The 16491-nt window shown below is 37.3% G+C and overlaps 1 protein-coding gene and 1 long non-coding RNA gene across 2 annotated transcripts in view; one reads left to right on the forward strand and one right to left on the reverse strand.

The window, feature by feature from the left end:
- Positions 1 to 16491, forward strand: part of LOC309654921 — a 307887-nt gene that overhangs the window by 193574 nt on the left and 97822 nt on the right. The window lies entirely within an intron of this gene.
- MTPAP (mitochondrial poly(A) polymerase) overlaps positions 15725 to 16491 on the reverse strand; it is a 28975-nt gene continuing 28208 nt past the window's right edge. Inside the window, exon 9 of the mRNA XM_082449515.1 lies at positions 15725 to 16479. Coding sequence (XP_082305641.1) covers positions 16144 to 16479 — 336 coding nt within the window. The 3' untranslated portion in view covers positions 15725 to 16143. The remainder of the gene's footprint in view (positions 16480 to 16491) is intronic.

Consider the following 16491-nt stretch of genomic DNA (forward strand, 5'->3'; position numbering starts at 1 on the left):
CGCTATGAGACTAGATATCAATTACAGGAAAAATATCTGTAAAAAAATACAAACACATGAAGGCTAAACAATGCACTACTAAATAACCAAGAGATCACTGAAGAAATTAAAGAGGAAATCAAAAAATACCTAGAAACAAATGACAATGAAAACACGATGACCTAAAACCTATGGGATGCAGCAAAAGCAGTTCTAAGAGGGAAGTTTATAGCAACACAATCCTACCTACCTCACGAAACAAGAAACATCTCAAATAAACAATCTAACCTTACACCTAAAGCAATTAGAGAAAGAAGAACAGAAACAACCTGAAGTTAGCAGAAGGAAAGAAATCATAAAGATCAGATCAGAAATAAATGAAAAAAACATGAATGAAACAATAGCAAAATCAATAAAATTAAAAGCTGGTTCTTTGAGAAAATAAACAAAATTGATAAACCATTAGCCAGACACATCAAGAAAAAAAAGGGAGAAGACTCAAATCAACAGAATTAGAAATGAAAAAGGAGAAGTAACAACTGACGCTGCAGAAATACAAAGAATCATTAGAGATTACTACAAGCAACTATATGCCAATAAAATGGACAACCTGGAAGAAATGGACAAATTCTTAGAAAAGCACAACCTTCTGAGACTGAACCAGGAAGAAATAGAAAATATAAACAGACCAATTACAAGCACTGAAATTGAAACTGTGATTAAAAATCTTCCAACAAACAAAAGCCCAGGACCAGATGGCTTCACAGGCGAATTCTATCAAACATTTAGAGAAGAACTAACATCTATCCTTCTGAAACTCTTCCAAAATATAGCAGAGGGACGAACACTCCCAAACTCATTCTACGAGCCCACCATCACCCTGATACCAAAACCAGACAAAGATGTCACAAAGAAAGAAAACTACAGGCCAATATCACTGATGAACATAGATGTAAAAATCCTCAACAAAATACTAGCAAACAGAATCCAACAGCACATTAAAAGTATCATACACCATGATTAAATGGGGTTTATCCCAGGAATGCAAGGATTCTTCAGTATAGGCAAATCAATCAATGTGATAAACCATATTAACAAACTGAAGAATAAAAACCATATGATCATCTCAATAGATGCAGCAAAAGCTTTTGACAAAATTCAACATCCATTTATGATAAAAACCCTCCAGAAAGTAGGCATAGAGGGAACCTACCTCAACATAATAAAGGCCATATATGATAAACCCACAGCCAACATCGTTCTCAATGTTGAAAAACTGAAACCATTTCCTCTAAGATCAGGAACAAGACAAGGATATCCACTCTCATCACTATTATTCAACGTAGTTTTGGAAGTTTTAGCCACAGCAATCAGAGAAGAAAAAGAAATAAAAGGAATCCAAATCTGAAAAGAAGTAAAGCTGTCACTGTTCGCAGATAACATGATACTATACATAGAGAATCCTAAAGATGGTACCAGAAAACTACTAGAGCTAATCAATGAATTTGATAAAGTAGCAGGATACAAAATTAATGCACAGAAATCTCTTGCATTCCTATACAGTAATGATGAAAAATCTGAAAGAGAAATTAAAGAAACACTTCCATTTACCACTGCAACACAAAGAATAAAATACCTAGGAATAAACCTACCTAAGGAGACAAAAGACCTGCATGCAGAAAACTATAAGACACTGATGAAAGAAATTAAAGATGGTACAAACAGATGGAGAGATATACCATATTCTTGGATTGGAAGAATCAACATTGTGAAAATGACTATACTACCCAAAGCAATCTATAGATTCAATGCAATCTCTATCTAACTACCACTGGCATTTTTCACAGAACTAAAACAAAAAATTTCACAATTTGTATGGAAACACAAAAGACCCCGAATAGCCAAAGCAATCTTGAGAAAGAAAAACTGAGCTGGAGGAATCAGGCTGCCTGACTTCAGACTATACTACAAAGCTACAGTAATCAAGACAGTATGGTACTGGCACAAAAACAGAAATACAGATCCATGCAACAGGATAGAAAGCCCAGAGATAAACCCATGCATCTATGGTCACCTTATTTTTGATAAAGGAGGCAAGAATATACAATGGAGAAAAGACAGCCTCGTCAATAAGTGGTGCTGGGAAAACTGGACAGCTACATATAAAAGAATGAAATTAGAACACTCCTTAACACCATACACAAAAATAAACTCAAAATGGATTAAAGACCTAAATGTAAGATCAGACACTATAAAACTCTTAGAGGAAAACATAGGCAGAACACTCTATGACATAAATCACAGCAAGATAATTTTGACCCACCTCCTAGAGAAATGAAAATAAAAACAAAAATAAACACATGGGACCTCATGAAACTTAAAAGCTTTTGCACAGCAAAGGAAAATATAAACAAGACGAAAAGACAACCCTCAGAATGGGAGAAAATATTTACAAATGAAGCAACTGACAAAGGATTAATCTCCAAAATTTACAAGCAGCTCATGCAGCTCAACGTCAAAAAAACAAACAACCCAATCCAAAACTGGGCAGAAGACCTAAATAGACATTTCTCCAAAGAAGATATACAGATTGCCAACAAACACATGAAAGGATGCTCAACATCACTAATCACTAGAGAAATGCAAATCAAAACTACAATGAGTTATCACCTCACACCAGTCAGAATGGACATCATCAAAAAATCTACAAACAATAAATGCTGGAGAGGATGTGGAGAAAAGGGAACCCTCTTGCACTGTTGGTGGGAATGTAAATTGATACAGCCACTATGGAGAACGGTATGGAGGTTCCTTAAAAAAAACTAAAAATAGAACTACCATACGACCCAGCAATCCCACTACTGGGCATATACCCTGAGAAAACCATAATTCAAAAAGAGTCATGTACCACAATGTTCATTGCAGCTCTATTTACAATAGCCAGGACACGGAAGTAACCTACGTGTCCACTGACAGATGAATGGATAAAGAAGATGTGGCACATATATACAATGGAATATTACTCAGCCATAAAATCAAATGGAGTTATTTGTAGTGAGGTGGATGGACCTAGAGTCTGTCATACAGAGTGAAGTAAGTCAGAAAGAGGAAAACAAATACCATATGCTAACACATATATATGGAATCTAAAAAAAAAAGGTTCTGAAGAACCTAGTGGCAGGACAGGAATAAAGATGCAGACATAGAGAATGGAGTTGAGGACACAGGGAGGGGAAAGGGTAAGCTGGGAGAAAGTGAGAGAGTGACACGGACATATATACACTACCAAATGTAAAACAGATAGCTAGTGGGAAGCAGCCACGTAGCACAGGGAGATCACCTCGGTGCTTTGTGACCATCTAGAGGGGTGGGATAGGGAAGGTGGGAGGGAGACACAAGAGGGAGGGGATACGGGGATATATGTATATGTATAGCTGATTCAGTTTGTTATATAGCAGAAACTAACACGCCATTGTACTCCAATAAAGATGTTTTAAAAAAATGTTAGCAAACTAGAAATAATAGGGAAATTCCTTGAAGAAACATTTGCATTTGATGATTATCTACCTAAGAAAATTAAGAGACCATCTAGGCAAGCTATTTGTTTTTTTTTTTTAAATTATGGATACAAAGTCAAATAAAATTAGTGTATTTGAACACCACCACCACCAAGTTAGGAAATGTAGTTTTAATGTCTTACTCCAAGGAGCTAACAAAAAATAACATTCCATAGAATAAATCTAACAAAAGATCTGCAAATGCTTTATGAGGACAAATTTCATACTTTATTGAAGGATATAAAGAAAGACCAGTTAGAGAGGTATACCACGTTCATGGATGGAAAAATGCACTATAATAAAGATGGAAATGTTGAAGGTTAATCTATACAATCAATATAATTTCAAAGATTTTTGTTCAAAAAACTTGACGAACAGATCCTAATATTCACAAAGAAATGTTGAAGCCCAGAATAGGCAAGACAATTTTGAATAAGAAGAACAGGGATGAAACACCTATAAGATGTGAAGACTGGTTATAAAACTTAAGTAAATAAGAGTTGATTTGGTGAAGAAAGAGATAATTAGAAAACTGTAAAAAATAATTACAAAACCAATCCAGAATATGACAGACAATATTCACAATGAATAAAGCTAGAATATATAAAAAGCTCTTAAAATTAATAGGGAAAAGACAAAACTGAGTAGAAAAATGGCAAGAGCAATTTACACTAGAGGGAACACAAATTAACTATAAATATTTTGAAAATGTGCTTAGGGAACTGCAGGGTTGTTTTTTTTTTAAGCCGTATCATCAAACTCTCTAAGTTTTTGTAGCGATGTGGAAATTTTGAATTTTTGTATTTCTGGTAGGAGGGAAAGTTTTTACAATCACTTGGCAAAGGAATTTGGAGGTATCTGCTGCATTGCATTGATTCTAAGATGCCTCTCCCTGATCTCCACCCCCTACCCCCATACACACATATTTTAACATTTCTGAAATGCAGATCCATTTTACAATTGTTGGTGTCTTAAGATTTTGAATGATAGCATTTTGGGTACAACTTACATTAAATGTCCTCTCAGTTTTAATAAAATATGTAATAAAGTTGAAAAAAAAGTATATATAAAGTATATAAAGCTATAAGTAGATAATAAGAGTGTAATGAAGAAGATATACATAGGACATTAGCAAGATGGCAGACTAGGAGGTCTCAATCCTAGAACCCCCAAAAAACAACTACTAAAGTTTTTATCTTTGAGGTGTTCTTCGTCCCGTATAGTTTGTGCCCTACGAATCACTGTTTTGGCTTCTTTGATGTAACAGGCTTCTCTCAGATATCTTGTGTACTATTTTCCTACTGCTGCACAAATCACCACAAATGTAGTGGCTTAAGACACCACAGGTTTCTTAACTTACAGTTCTGGAGTCAGAGTCCTAAAATCAGGGTGTCAGCAGGGCTGCTTCCTCACGGAGAATCTGCTTCCTTGCCTTTTCTGGCCTCCAGAGGCTGCCCACAGGCCTTGGCTCATGCCCTTCTTCCATCGTCAAAGACAGCAGTGCAGCATCTTCAAATACTTCTCCACCTGACCTCTGAATCCCTCATCACATCTTCTTTCCTCCTACTGACCCGTATGATTATATTGCGGCCACTTGGAAAATCCAGAATAATCTCCCCATCTCGGGGCCTTTAACTTAATCACACCCACAAAGTCCCTCTAGCCATGTAAAGTGACATGCTCAGTTTCTGGGATTAGAACACAGACATAGTGGGGCCTTTATTCAGACCACAGCTATAACCTCGGATTGTTTGCTGATGAGGATGATTTCTCACATCAATCTTCATCCTCTGACTGCCGTCCTGAACAAAGATACTTACACTGAAAAGTGAATAAACAATGATTTAACTTTCACAAAGGAGGTTCTCCCTCATGTATTGATTTTCTATTACTGCATAACAAACTGCCACGAACTTAGCAGCTTAAAGCAATATACACTGATTTTCTCAGTTTCTGTGGCTTGAGTCAGAAATCGATTTAACTGGTCCTCTACTCAGTTTTAGAGGGCTAAAATCGATGTGTTGGCCAAGGCGTCATCTCCCCTATGCTCAGGATGCTCTTAAAAGCCCCTACATTTGTTTCTTATCTCACAGTTTCCTTGTGGCTGGGACCAAGGTCCCTGATTGCTTGCTGGCTGTTGGTGGGGATTGCTCTTGGCTCTTAGAAGCCACCCTCAGGTCCCAGCCACGTGGCTGTGCACAATGAGGCAGCTTACTTCTTCGAAGCCAGCAGAAATTTCTCTCTCCAGTCTGCTAAGGAGTCATATCAGGTAATAATCACAGAACGATTCAACCATCACCTTCGCCATGTAACACAACCCAATCAAGGGAGTGAGTCACAGGTCTGATCACACTCAAGGAGAGGGGGTTACCCAGGGTGTGTCCTCCAGAGGGTGGGAATCTTGAGGCCATCACAGAACCCTGCCTACAACACCATGCATTAATTTTGAATCCTTCTTTTAGAAAAAGAAGTTTAAAATTTTTAAATGGAAGCTGAGCTCTTAAATTTTTCCTAGTACTATTTTTATTTCTTAATACCTTTAAAATCATGGGCTAAGAATGGGGGTGGGATAAGGGAAAGAAAGCAATGTTTATCGATTACCAAATATGTGCCAGGCACTGTGCTAGGTCCTATACTTACTCCATATCAGAGAAAAGAACTGCATTCAAACCGATGTACTATAAGGAATGTGACCAAATCAAGTATTAAGAGTGTTCTTAAGGCTTTTAGGTACAGATAAGAAAATCAGACAATCATAACAAACGCCATTAAATTGATAGGCTAAAACTAGTGTTTCAAAATTTTCCTAAATATGTGACCGGGTATGCTTTTGATGGTCTCGGAAAACAAATACTCCACATTTTCCAGTGCAATGAACTTTTTATTTTTAAAGCGAAACAGATTTCATTGCACAGAATTTAAAACATACCGTAGCTTATGTAACTAAATTTAATGGCCTAAAATATTTTCTCCTAAATCACGCTGCACATATTTTATTAATCTATGAATAAAATTTATTCCAGGATGGTACTGTACATATTTAATCACAGTCAAATCTTTCTTCATCTAGAAGATCAAATATAGCTAATACTGCTTAGAAAACGGAAACTACAGAGGGCTTTAGAATTAAGAAATATTTTAAACCACATTTAAATTCAAATACTACTTAACACAATTTTCACCCTGAAGCGGCGAGAAGTTTGAAGTACTGGCTTTGTTCAGAGCAACCAAGATAAAAACACCAAATAATTTCAGTTTTCAAAATGATTTTATTAAATATTTAGAGACTTGAATTAAGGTTTCTGGCAATATGGCAATGCTAGAATACATGTAGCAAATTATAAGTTGAAAACTAACTCAAAATTATGATAGCTATTTTTAATTGCTACCTCTCTGTTACCTAAACAAATATAGGCTGATAATATAGCCGAAAAACTACAAATATGAAAGTTAAATATTAGAAAAATAACTCATAATATAGAAAAGAAACATAAGTTATTTCACTGATGTAAAAATGCACTAAAATCTTGTGTTCATAAATAAGATACTCTAATAACATATGCCTAAAATTCAAAAGGGAACTCTATTATAAATCATAAAATTTCCAAGGAGCCTTTTGGCCTAAAATGCTTTCATTCTTGGTCTCAGCCCAGATAAATATTTTGGAAAACTGGAAGAAAAATTCTATTTCACAGTTGTTTGAGGTGTCTGAACATGGTTGGAAAAAGAAGATATTTTTCCCATTCTTATTTGGGCGCTTTGCCACTCATTCACACATGGCATAAATTTAAACTTTCAATTGGCATGGACGAAATCCTCTATGAGGAAATCACAATCCAGAAATAAAAGCTGGAAATTTCTGATTTCTGAAGCCGAGCACAGAACAGCACCTGCAGAACCCTGTTTCCTCAAGGGTGAGCTAGGCTTTCACGCCAGCCAGGTGTCCGCACTGCTAGGTAAAGCCCAACCAAGGCTTTTCGGCAACTGAGACATCATGTGAAAGCCCCTTAGAAGGAAGGGAACTAAATGAACAGTATACATCATTCCTATAAAATTTTTAAAAAAAAGAAATATATATATATATACACACACACACACGGGATCAGAAGCTGGAATCAAAAAGAACTCAGTGGCTTCCAGTAACGGCAGTCTAGGCAGTACATGCCAACTCTCTCTCTCTCTCTCTCTCTCTCAGCTGTCTTTGCAGCTGGGCAAGACAAAAAGTTGCTTGAAAGCATCCAAACGCTATCAAGGCAGTGAAAACCTACAGGACTGCAGAGACGCAGACCTACACTAGGCGAGCCTAGCACGTGGGACCGCTTTCCCCACAGGGATGCCTGCGGACGAGGCAATTGGAGCTGAGCAGGGCTTTCAGAAGGATCGCAGGGAAAGGGAGCTCAGGACCTAACGAGGAGAAGGGGCCCCGCTGAGCCCTCCTGGCTTTGGGCAAGGCTAGAATCTGGAAATGAATCCAATTTCAAAATCTCAAGCCCCTTCTGGACCACAGTGATCCAGGATCATATGTACTTCCACCCACCTTCCAGAAGCAAAAATAAATCCATTCTGAAGGGAAATCAACATCACCCTCCCTCAAGGAATCTATTTTCCACATACAATGTCAACACACAAAACACCACCAGTCAGGCATCCTAGAAGAGAAGTCAGCATCACGAAACACAGAAGCAGACCAGATAATCAATCAACTTATCAGACAGACTTTATAAGAAAATCAAAGATGAGACTCAGAATTCTGTCAGAAAATTAGAAAAAATAATTTCAAATACCAGATGGAAATTCTAGAACTGGAAAAAAAAAAAAAATCCTACCGAAATTGAGAATTGAATGAATGGGTTTAAAAAATTAGACACCTCTAAAGAAAAAAATTGATAAGCTGTAATATAGGTTAGAAATAACCACAATGAAGAGACAAAGATAGAAAAAACCAGGAAAGAACATGATTGAAAGTTTTCTAAAACTGATAAATATTTTTATGTCATTAATGTTGAACAACTCCACAGCACAGAATCATATGCGCCAACAAAATCAGCACCATCCATGTTGTGGGAAACTCCCTATGACAGATAACCCCATATCTTCAATAAATCGCAAAAGAAACAAAGAGATGAAGTGTAAACCTAAGAATTCAAGAGACTTCAGAAACAGGTCAACCGATCACAACGTGGGGACCGTACGTAACTGGATCACGATTCAAACAAACAGTCTTGGGAAAAAACAACTGTGACATCCACAAGACAACTGGAAACTTGAACTCCAAGTAGATATGAAGATACTAGAGAATTATTGTTTTGTCTGTTCTTCTTAGGTTTAATAATGATTTGTGATTATGTTAGAAAAAAGCTCTTATCTTTTGGCAGTAACTGACATATTTACAGATAAAATGATAGAATGACTGAAATATGCTTAAAATAATACAGATTGGGTAAGTAAATGGGTTATATATTAAAGCAAATTTGCCATGAGTTAATTATTGAAACAGGTGACGGATTTATGCAAGTTCATTATACTTTTCAGTTTACTTTTGCCTGGCTTCAAAATTCTCCATAATAATAAGGTTTTATATAATTATCAGTAAGCTTGACCATCTTTATTGTTTACTTGTCCATTTTAATTGCTTCTATGATATAGCTTTGTTTTGCCTATTACTTATACATTTGTGGAGCTCATTATTAGAAAAATTGGCCCTTTTTCCATTAGTATCAGAATTTTGTTTATGGCTGTTTTGTGGCATAGCTTTCCATTTTAAGGTAGTCAAATTTATCAATATATCCTTTTATAAACGCATGTCATACTTGAAAAGGCACCCTTCCCTATCCCGAGTTCATAACATTCATCCAGGGTTTCTTTAGTACTTCATGATTTCACTTTCTCCCCCTCCACATTTAAATTCCAACCCACCTGGAATTTATTTGGGTATTCGAGTGAGACTAGGATCAAACTATTTTTTTTCCAATAGCTACCAGTTGTCCCAACACTATTTACTGAATAATCCATCTTTCTATTGATTTGAAATGTTGCCATTTATCATATCACTATAAATTCCCTTATATATCTTGAGTATATTTCTGTTACTGTTCCATTGGTTTGTCTATTTCAAACCAGTAGTATTGTTTTAATTCCCGTGCCTTATATTTTAATGTTATTTGTTGAATTTTTAAAAATTTTTTCTATTTTTGTATGTTCATTCTTCCTCATACACTTCCAATGACTTTCAAGTTTCTTTAAAAAATTCTTATAGAATTTTAATTGACTGCATCATCATTAATTGATATGTAGGCAAAACTGTTACCCTTACACTAAGCCTTTCTATCCAAGAACAAAAATGATTTTTCTAGCAATTCAAACCTTCCGTCTCTTGGTATGTCTCAATTTAGAGGGTCTGGTACATAGCAATCATGGGTAAATGTTTACTGAATGAATGACTCCATTGTACCAGTATTTGGGGGATTAAGTGTCATTAGTAGAGAAGTTCGAAAACTTTCAGAAGTCAGTGGAGTTTATAAACAGAAGACATTTTGATGTTACAGAAAAAATCCAGTGCTTTTTACTAATTAGAACCTTCAATTGGTATCTGTTTTGTACACCTGATATTTAGAATGACCTTAAAGCTCTGTACAATTCCAAGGTATCTTTAGAATTGCAATAAATAAACACATATAATTTAATATTAATTTACCATAAAAGGTACTTTGACTCCTATTCCTTTGAAAATTGATGGTTTACATGGGTACACAGAAGAGGGAAAACAGTGGGGTGGGAAACTAGCTAATACATTATTGTATTAAATTAGAAGAGAGGTAATGACATAAACTAAGCTAATGGCAACAGAAATAGAGAGATTAATTAAACAAGGTGATAAAAAAAAGGAGTCTAAAAGGATCCCAGAGTCTGAGCTACGGTGGCAGAGAATAATGATACCAACAACAGAAATGGGCCAATTATGAGGTTAGCCAGTTTTGAGGAAGAAATAAATAAATAAATATATTTATTTATTTATTTGTTTATTTGTTTGTTTGTTTATGGCTGTGTTGGGTCTTCGTTTCTGTGCGAGGGCTTTCTCTAGTTGTGGCAAGTGGGGGCCACTCTTCATTGCGGTGCGCGGGCCTCTCACTATCGCGGCCTCTCTTGTTGCGGAGCACAGGCTCCAGACGCGCAGGCTCAGCAATTGTGTCTCACGGGCCCAGTTGCTCCGCGGCATGTGGGATTTTCCCAGACCAGGGCTCGAACCCGTGTCCCCCGCGTTAGCAGGCAGACTCTCAACCACTGCGCCACCAGGGAAGCCCAGAAAATAATTTTAATTTAAAACAGGTTGAGGGACTTTCCAGGTGGTCCAGTGGCTAAGAATCCGCCTTCCAATGCAGGGGACATGGGTTCGATCCCTGGTTGGGGAACTAAGATCCCACATGCCGTGGAGCAACTAAGCCTGTGCACCCTGGAGCCCGCACATCTCAACTACTGAGCCCGTGCACCACAACTAGAGAGAATCCTGCAAGGAACAGCCCACGCGCCGCAGTGAAGACCCAGCGCAGCCACAATAAATAAATTAAATAAATAAATAAATAAATAAACAAACAAACAAACAGAACAGGTTGAATTGGAAGTAAAGCACAAAGTCTAGTGCACAATAATGATGAAGTTCTAGAGGTGGGGCTAAAATAGTCACTTGACAGTCGTATGTCCAGAGACGAGGATGAAGCTCTGGGAATCAGTGTTATATGAACAATGTGTTTATTTGAACCCATCTAACCACTTAACAACAGCTAAGTGAAGTGCCACTGCTCACTGTTATTCTAGTCATCACTTTTTTTAAAAAAGAAAGAAATCAAAATATAAAAATATTTTGATCAAATAAAAAATATACGAAAAGTGCTGTAATCCTCTTTTTTAAAAACTCGATTATATAAAGCTGAAGAAGACCACTCAGTCCCGGTAACTGAGCTTTACAACCAGTGATGCCAAGCATCAAGCAGGGAAATGCCCAAGATGCTTACTTTAGGTTTGATTAGAGAACTGGGGGAAGAGGGGACACTGTCACGTAAATCATAAACAAACAATCCTTCTAAAATCACCAAAATTAATTGCTGAAGAGGAAAAACAAGGTGAAGCTTGTGCTAGTTTTATACTGACAGGCGTATCTACAGAATTATAATACACATCTCACATGAAGTAAAAAAAAAAAAATCAGGCTTTGAGTTTCAAATTCCACTGCAAGACATCAGCCAGCTTCATAATCCACCTTTTACTCAGTTTCTGAGACAAAGCGATGTTAATGTTATTTCACACCACTCTCCGAGCCCATGTGTAAGTTCAGCAAAGATTAATTAAAACTCTAATCATTAGGCTCCATTAATCTAAGCCAAGTACCCGTAACTCTGTAATAGGAAGCTTCAAAATGTATGAGTTCCATTGTACCTGACACCTTAATGAATTTTGGTGACACAGAACATAACATAAACCTAATTTGCAATCTTTCATTAACTTGCTCCATTTTATTTGATGGCATCCATTATAGTAAGTTTTCAATGTGTCATACTTCAAAATAAACCCGGAAAATATCATTTATAATTTATATTTTTCATTAAGTTGGACTTGCTCTATTCCAAATTAGGTATTTTACCATACTATGTATTCTTCACGGTGTAACATTTACTGTTTCAAATCCCATCTTTCCAATACTCTCTTTACAACATCTCAGCGCCCCATCCTAAAAGATTAGAAACTTTGCCGTGAAAAAAAAAAAAAAAAGTTTAAATGTATTCATCTGAAAGGAGACAGAAAAAGTGAATAATGCCTTTAATCTAGTTTTGACTCCACTGAGCACTTAAAGTTGGGTGGATATACATACACACAGATAACATAAGGGATCACATTTGAAATATAAATAGTGTATTTTTAAAATAGTTTGTGCTGATTTATATATCCTGTATCACAGATATTTCAGATTAAAGATTCCATCTAAAATAGACATTTTCTGGGAGTTACTCCATGGGAATTCCAGAGGAACACTGTGATGTTTATATTCGTTGGAATATGTATCCACAAGAAATTGAACTCAGCATGGAAACTAAAATAAGCCTTTCAAGTATTTAAAATAAATTTTCCAACATCATCCCAAGGTGAAAAGTGACTTCTGATCATGTTTTCATTCCTTTCCAAGTATATACTGCAAAGAATTTCTCATTAGGAAGGCTTTACATAAAATTACATACCATGACCTGATGATATTTCCTGATGATGGCTTTAAGCCACTTAAACTTTGCCTCCTTGTTAAATACTCTTGTGAGGTATATGAGAGTCAGCTTCTGGACCTGTGTGGAAAATTTAACAGCCAAATTTTATCTGACTCAATGATGGAACCTAAGGTACTCAAATTTGCTAAGAAGAAAGGAGCAGCGCTTGATAACTACTCGGTATCAACAGATTGATCATCTAAAGCACTGCTCTAACTTTTATTGCTCTCGTACACAAAAACCTTCAACACTTTACCGCTGAAAATAAACTCAGCCTCCGTAACTCGCTGTCCTTCACCAGCTCGCTCAACCTCGACTCTCTGAGCCTCAGAGCAAAAACCCCACCCCGCCGGCCGGAGGGCCCGCACTCCCAGCGCGCTGCGCCTTCCTGACTCGCGTTTACACTGCCTCCTGCGCCCAGAGCGGCCATCCCTACGGCCCCTCCTTCCGCCTACAGGGAGCACAGTGCCTTCGAGCCTACCCCATTCCACTCGACGAACATCGGCCTCTCCTGAGCATATCCGGGAGAAACGGTTTCTTCCTCGCGGCAGCGTTTTGCGTGTTCCCCTCCCACGACGGCTCCTGAAGGGGCTGAACCGAGACATTAGGACAGCTACTCAGCAACTGAACACGAAACTCTGGAGCGTGGACAAGACAGCTGCTGCCCGGACGTGCTGTGACCGCTTGGTGGCTCTTTCTGCTGGTTTTGCTGCAGATGTTCTCCGTGCAGATTTAACTTATACATGTAAATGTGGCATTTGCCTGCTACGGCAGCAGCAGGCTGTAAGGAATTGAATAGAGCTGTATGTCTAAGGCCAAGTGATTTCTAGGAACATGAAGTGACTTGAAACAGTCTAATTCTGGTCCCACCCTAGAGCAAAACAAAGAGCTAAGTAGTGAATGATAGCAGGAAGAAACTCCAACTGCAACTGTTTTTATCCTCTCTTCCTCTCTATGATGACTGAAGGTTTGTGAATGAGATAGATTATACGTTGTTTTCCTAGAATGTCTGGACAATTCTCTGATTTCCTAAAAACCGGTAATAACTCCAGGAGTTAGACTAGTGGGCTATAAAATCAGGAATGATGTATACTGAAATCAATCTGATCCAGATAGGCTCACATCAAAATTACTTTCACACAGAGAATAAAACTCATTGTTCATGAGAGTTAGTGGATGAAAGCCTCATAATAGCTAGAAAAGAAAAACCTTGAAAAATTTTCCTTACCTTTATTGCTGCAATTAGTTTTAACTAAGAAATGGCAATGACAAATAACTGATTATCCCCTAAGATGTAATTAAAAAATACCTTTTAAAAATTTGGTAAGTGATACAATGAACTTATGAAAAAACATAATAAATTTGTTTGTAGTCATATGCAGTTTACTGGAATGAAAACTTCAGGTTAAAAGATTAGTGTAGGGACTTCCCTGGTGGCACAGTGGTTAAGAATCCTCCTGCCAATGCAGGTGACACAGGTTCAATCCCTGGTCCGGCAAGATCCCACATGCCACAGAGCAACTAAGCCTGTGCTCAACTACCGAGCCTGTGTGCCGCAACTCAACTACTGAGCCTGCGCTCTAGAGCCTGTGAGCCACAACTACTGAGCCCACGTGCCACAACTACTGAAGCTCACGCACCTAGAGCCCGTGCTCCGCAACAAGAGAAGCCACCGCAATGAGAAGCCCGGGCATCGCAACGAAGAGTAGCCCCCGCTCGCTGCAACTAGAGAAAGCCCGTGCGCAGCAATGAAGACCCAACACAGCCAAAAATAAATTAAAAAAATAAAAATTAAAATTAAAAAAAGATCAGTGTAGATTAAAACTCATCCCATACTTAAACCTCATTCTGAAAAGTAACTGACCTAGAGTGTCACAGTTATTCTATAAATTACAAAAAAGAAAAGAAGTGCTAACACATATACATACTTTATGTGCTTAAGTGACCATTTTAGACTTAACACCAACCAAAAAATGAAAATGTCCAATCAAATATCTGTGTACAGAAAAACAAATCATTTCATTTAGAAACTCTTATTAAATATTTATGCTTTTTAAACCTCTTTTTAACTCTCAATACAGATTTCCGGCCCAACAGAATTAACCTAATTAAAAAACATGAAAAACGGCTCTTAATTTAAGGACACTGCCTGTATAGAAGAACACGGATGCCTGTTCATTGGTTTCAGATATGAAATCAAATAGCACGGCACATGGGCACAGAACTTACTTGCTTCATGACGATTCTATTAATGAGTTTCCCATAATGCCCCAAGCAGAGCTCATTATCGTTTCTGACCTAAAATTTAGATGGGAAACTATTTTGAAAACCAGTACAAATGCTACATCTGTATTCTGAGTAGCAAGAATAATAATTATATACCACAAACATTACAAACATGTGCTAAGTGCCAGGCCCATGACCTTGCACTTTCCTATGGGCCTCACCTAACCTTCACAGCCATCTGGTGAAGGAGGCACTATTATCATCCCCATTTAACGGAAGAGAAAACTGGGGCCCAAAGCGGCTGAGTAATTCACCATGAAGTCAGCTGGCTCAAGTGTGTATTTTCCAACACTGTATTTGCTGCATAAACTTAAAAGTTACTCTACAGGGAATGTAATGGAAATAATATTTCAATATGTACCTATTCCCCACAGGGAGAAAGGAATTCTTAAAAGAGAAGTGAAGGAATATTGGCAATATCACATACTAGTAGAGAAAGAATTTTATTTTTGAAAATAGAAAAATTAACTAAATAATATTTTTAAATACAGTGTACCAATATTTTCATATATTTGGCTTAGAATACCTAGAATGCAGTAACTGAAGTGTCTGCATTCATCTGTTTTAAAAACATGAACATTTTTGGAAATCAGTACCGATCTGTTTTTATTTATATGTGAATAAGAGTACTTTGAAGAATACAAAAATAAAGAGTACTATCAAATTCTGCAGCTTTATTGTATTCATTGCTTACGTATGTACATACCTAGAAGTCCTTCTAAATGATTTACACCCAGAGACTGATGCAGATTTCAACAATGGTTTGACTGTAAAACTGATTCTTCCCACTTGCTTTGTATATTTTATCTGAAGTACATTCCAATCTTCTTTCACCTGTTCCCATGGCTAGCGTTTTAATACAGTGCCACTGGCTTTCAGACTGAAAACATCGCAGAATGTCAGACCAGTTTAAGGGGCCCAATGAGAAGATCATGAAAAGAGAGACATCCGAGGAAAGTGTGATCTGCCAGAATTTCACACCATTCTTCCAGGCAGTCCAGAGATCATCTTATAGGATAAAACCACTTCTGAAAGCAAAGGAGCAGCCATTATGCCTGAGTACTAACTGCTCTTTACCCGTTGGTGGCTGTGGAATTTTCTGTACTGCTACTTTTTATGGATTCCAACAAGTTTTTAATTCTTTCACTTGCAGGCTTCTTTTTCTTCTTGGCAAGAGACGTACTATTTGCTACAGAAGGTAGCAGCAGGGCTGCCAGCCCCCAGGGTTGATTATTAGATGGCGAAAGCCGATCTCTATCTTCCTGATGTAAAATCCAGGCACTTTCTCTGGCCAGATCTATAAATTTTTGCAGCTGACTTTGACTTACATTTTTGCTAATGTTGAGAGAAGTTTCAAAAGGATTCTGAATGTGCAGTGGAGAAGATTCAGGTTTGTTTTGTTCCCTTCCCTATAGATAATT

The sequence above is a fragment of the Balaenoptera physalus genome, assembly GCF_965194825.1.
Source record: "Balaenoptera physalus genome assembly, chromosome: 2".
Lineage (NCBI taxonomy): Eukaryota > Metazoa > Chordata > Mammalia > Artiodactyla > Balaenopteridae > Balaenoptera > Balaenoptera physalus.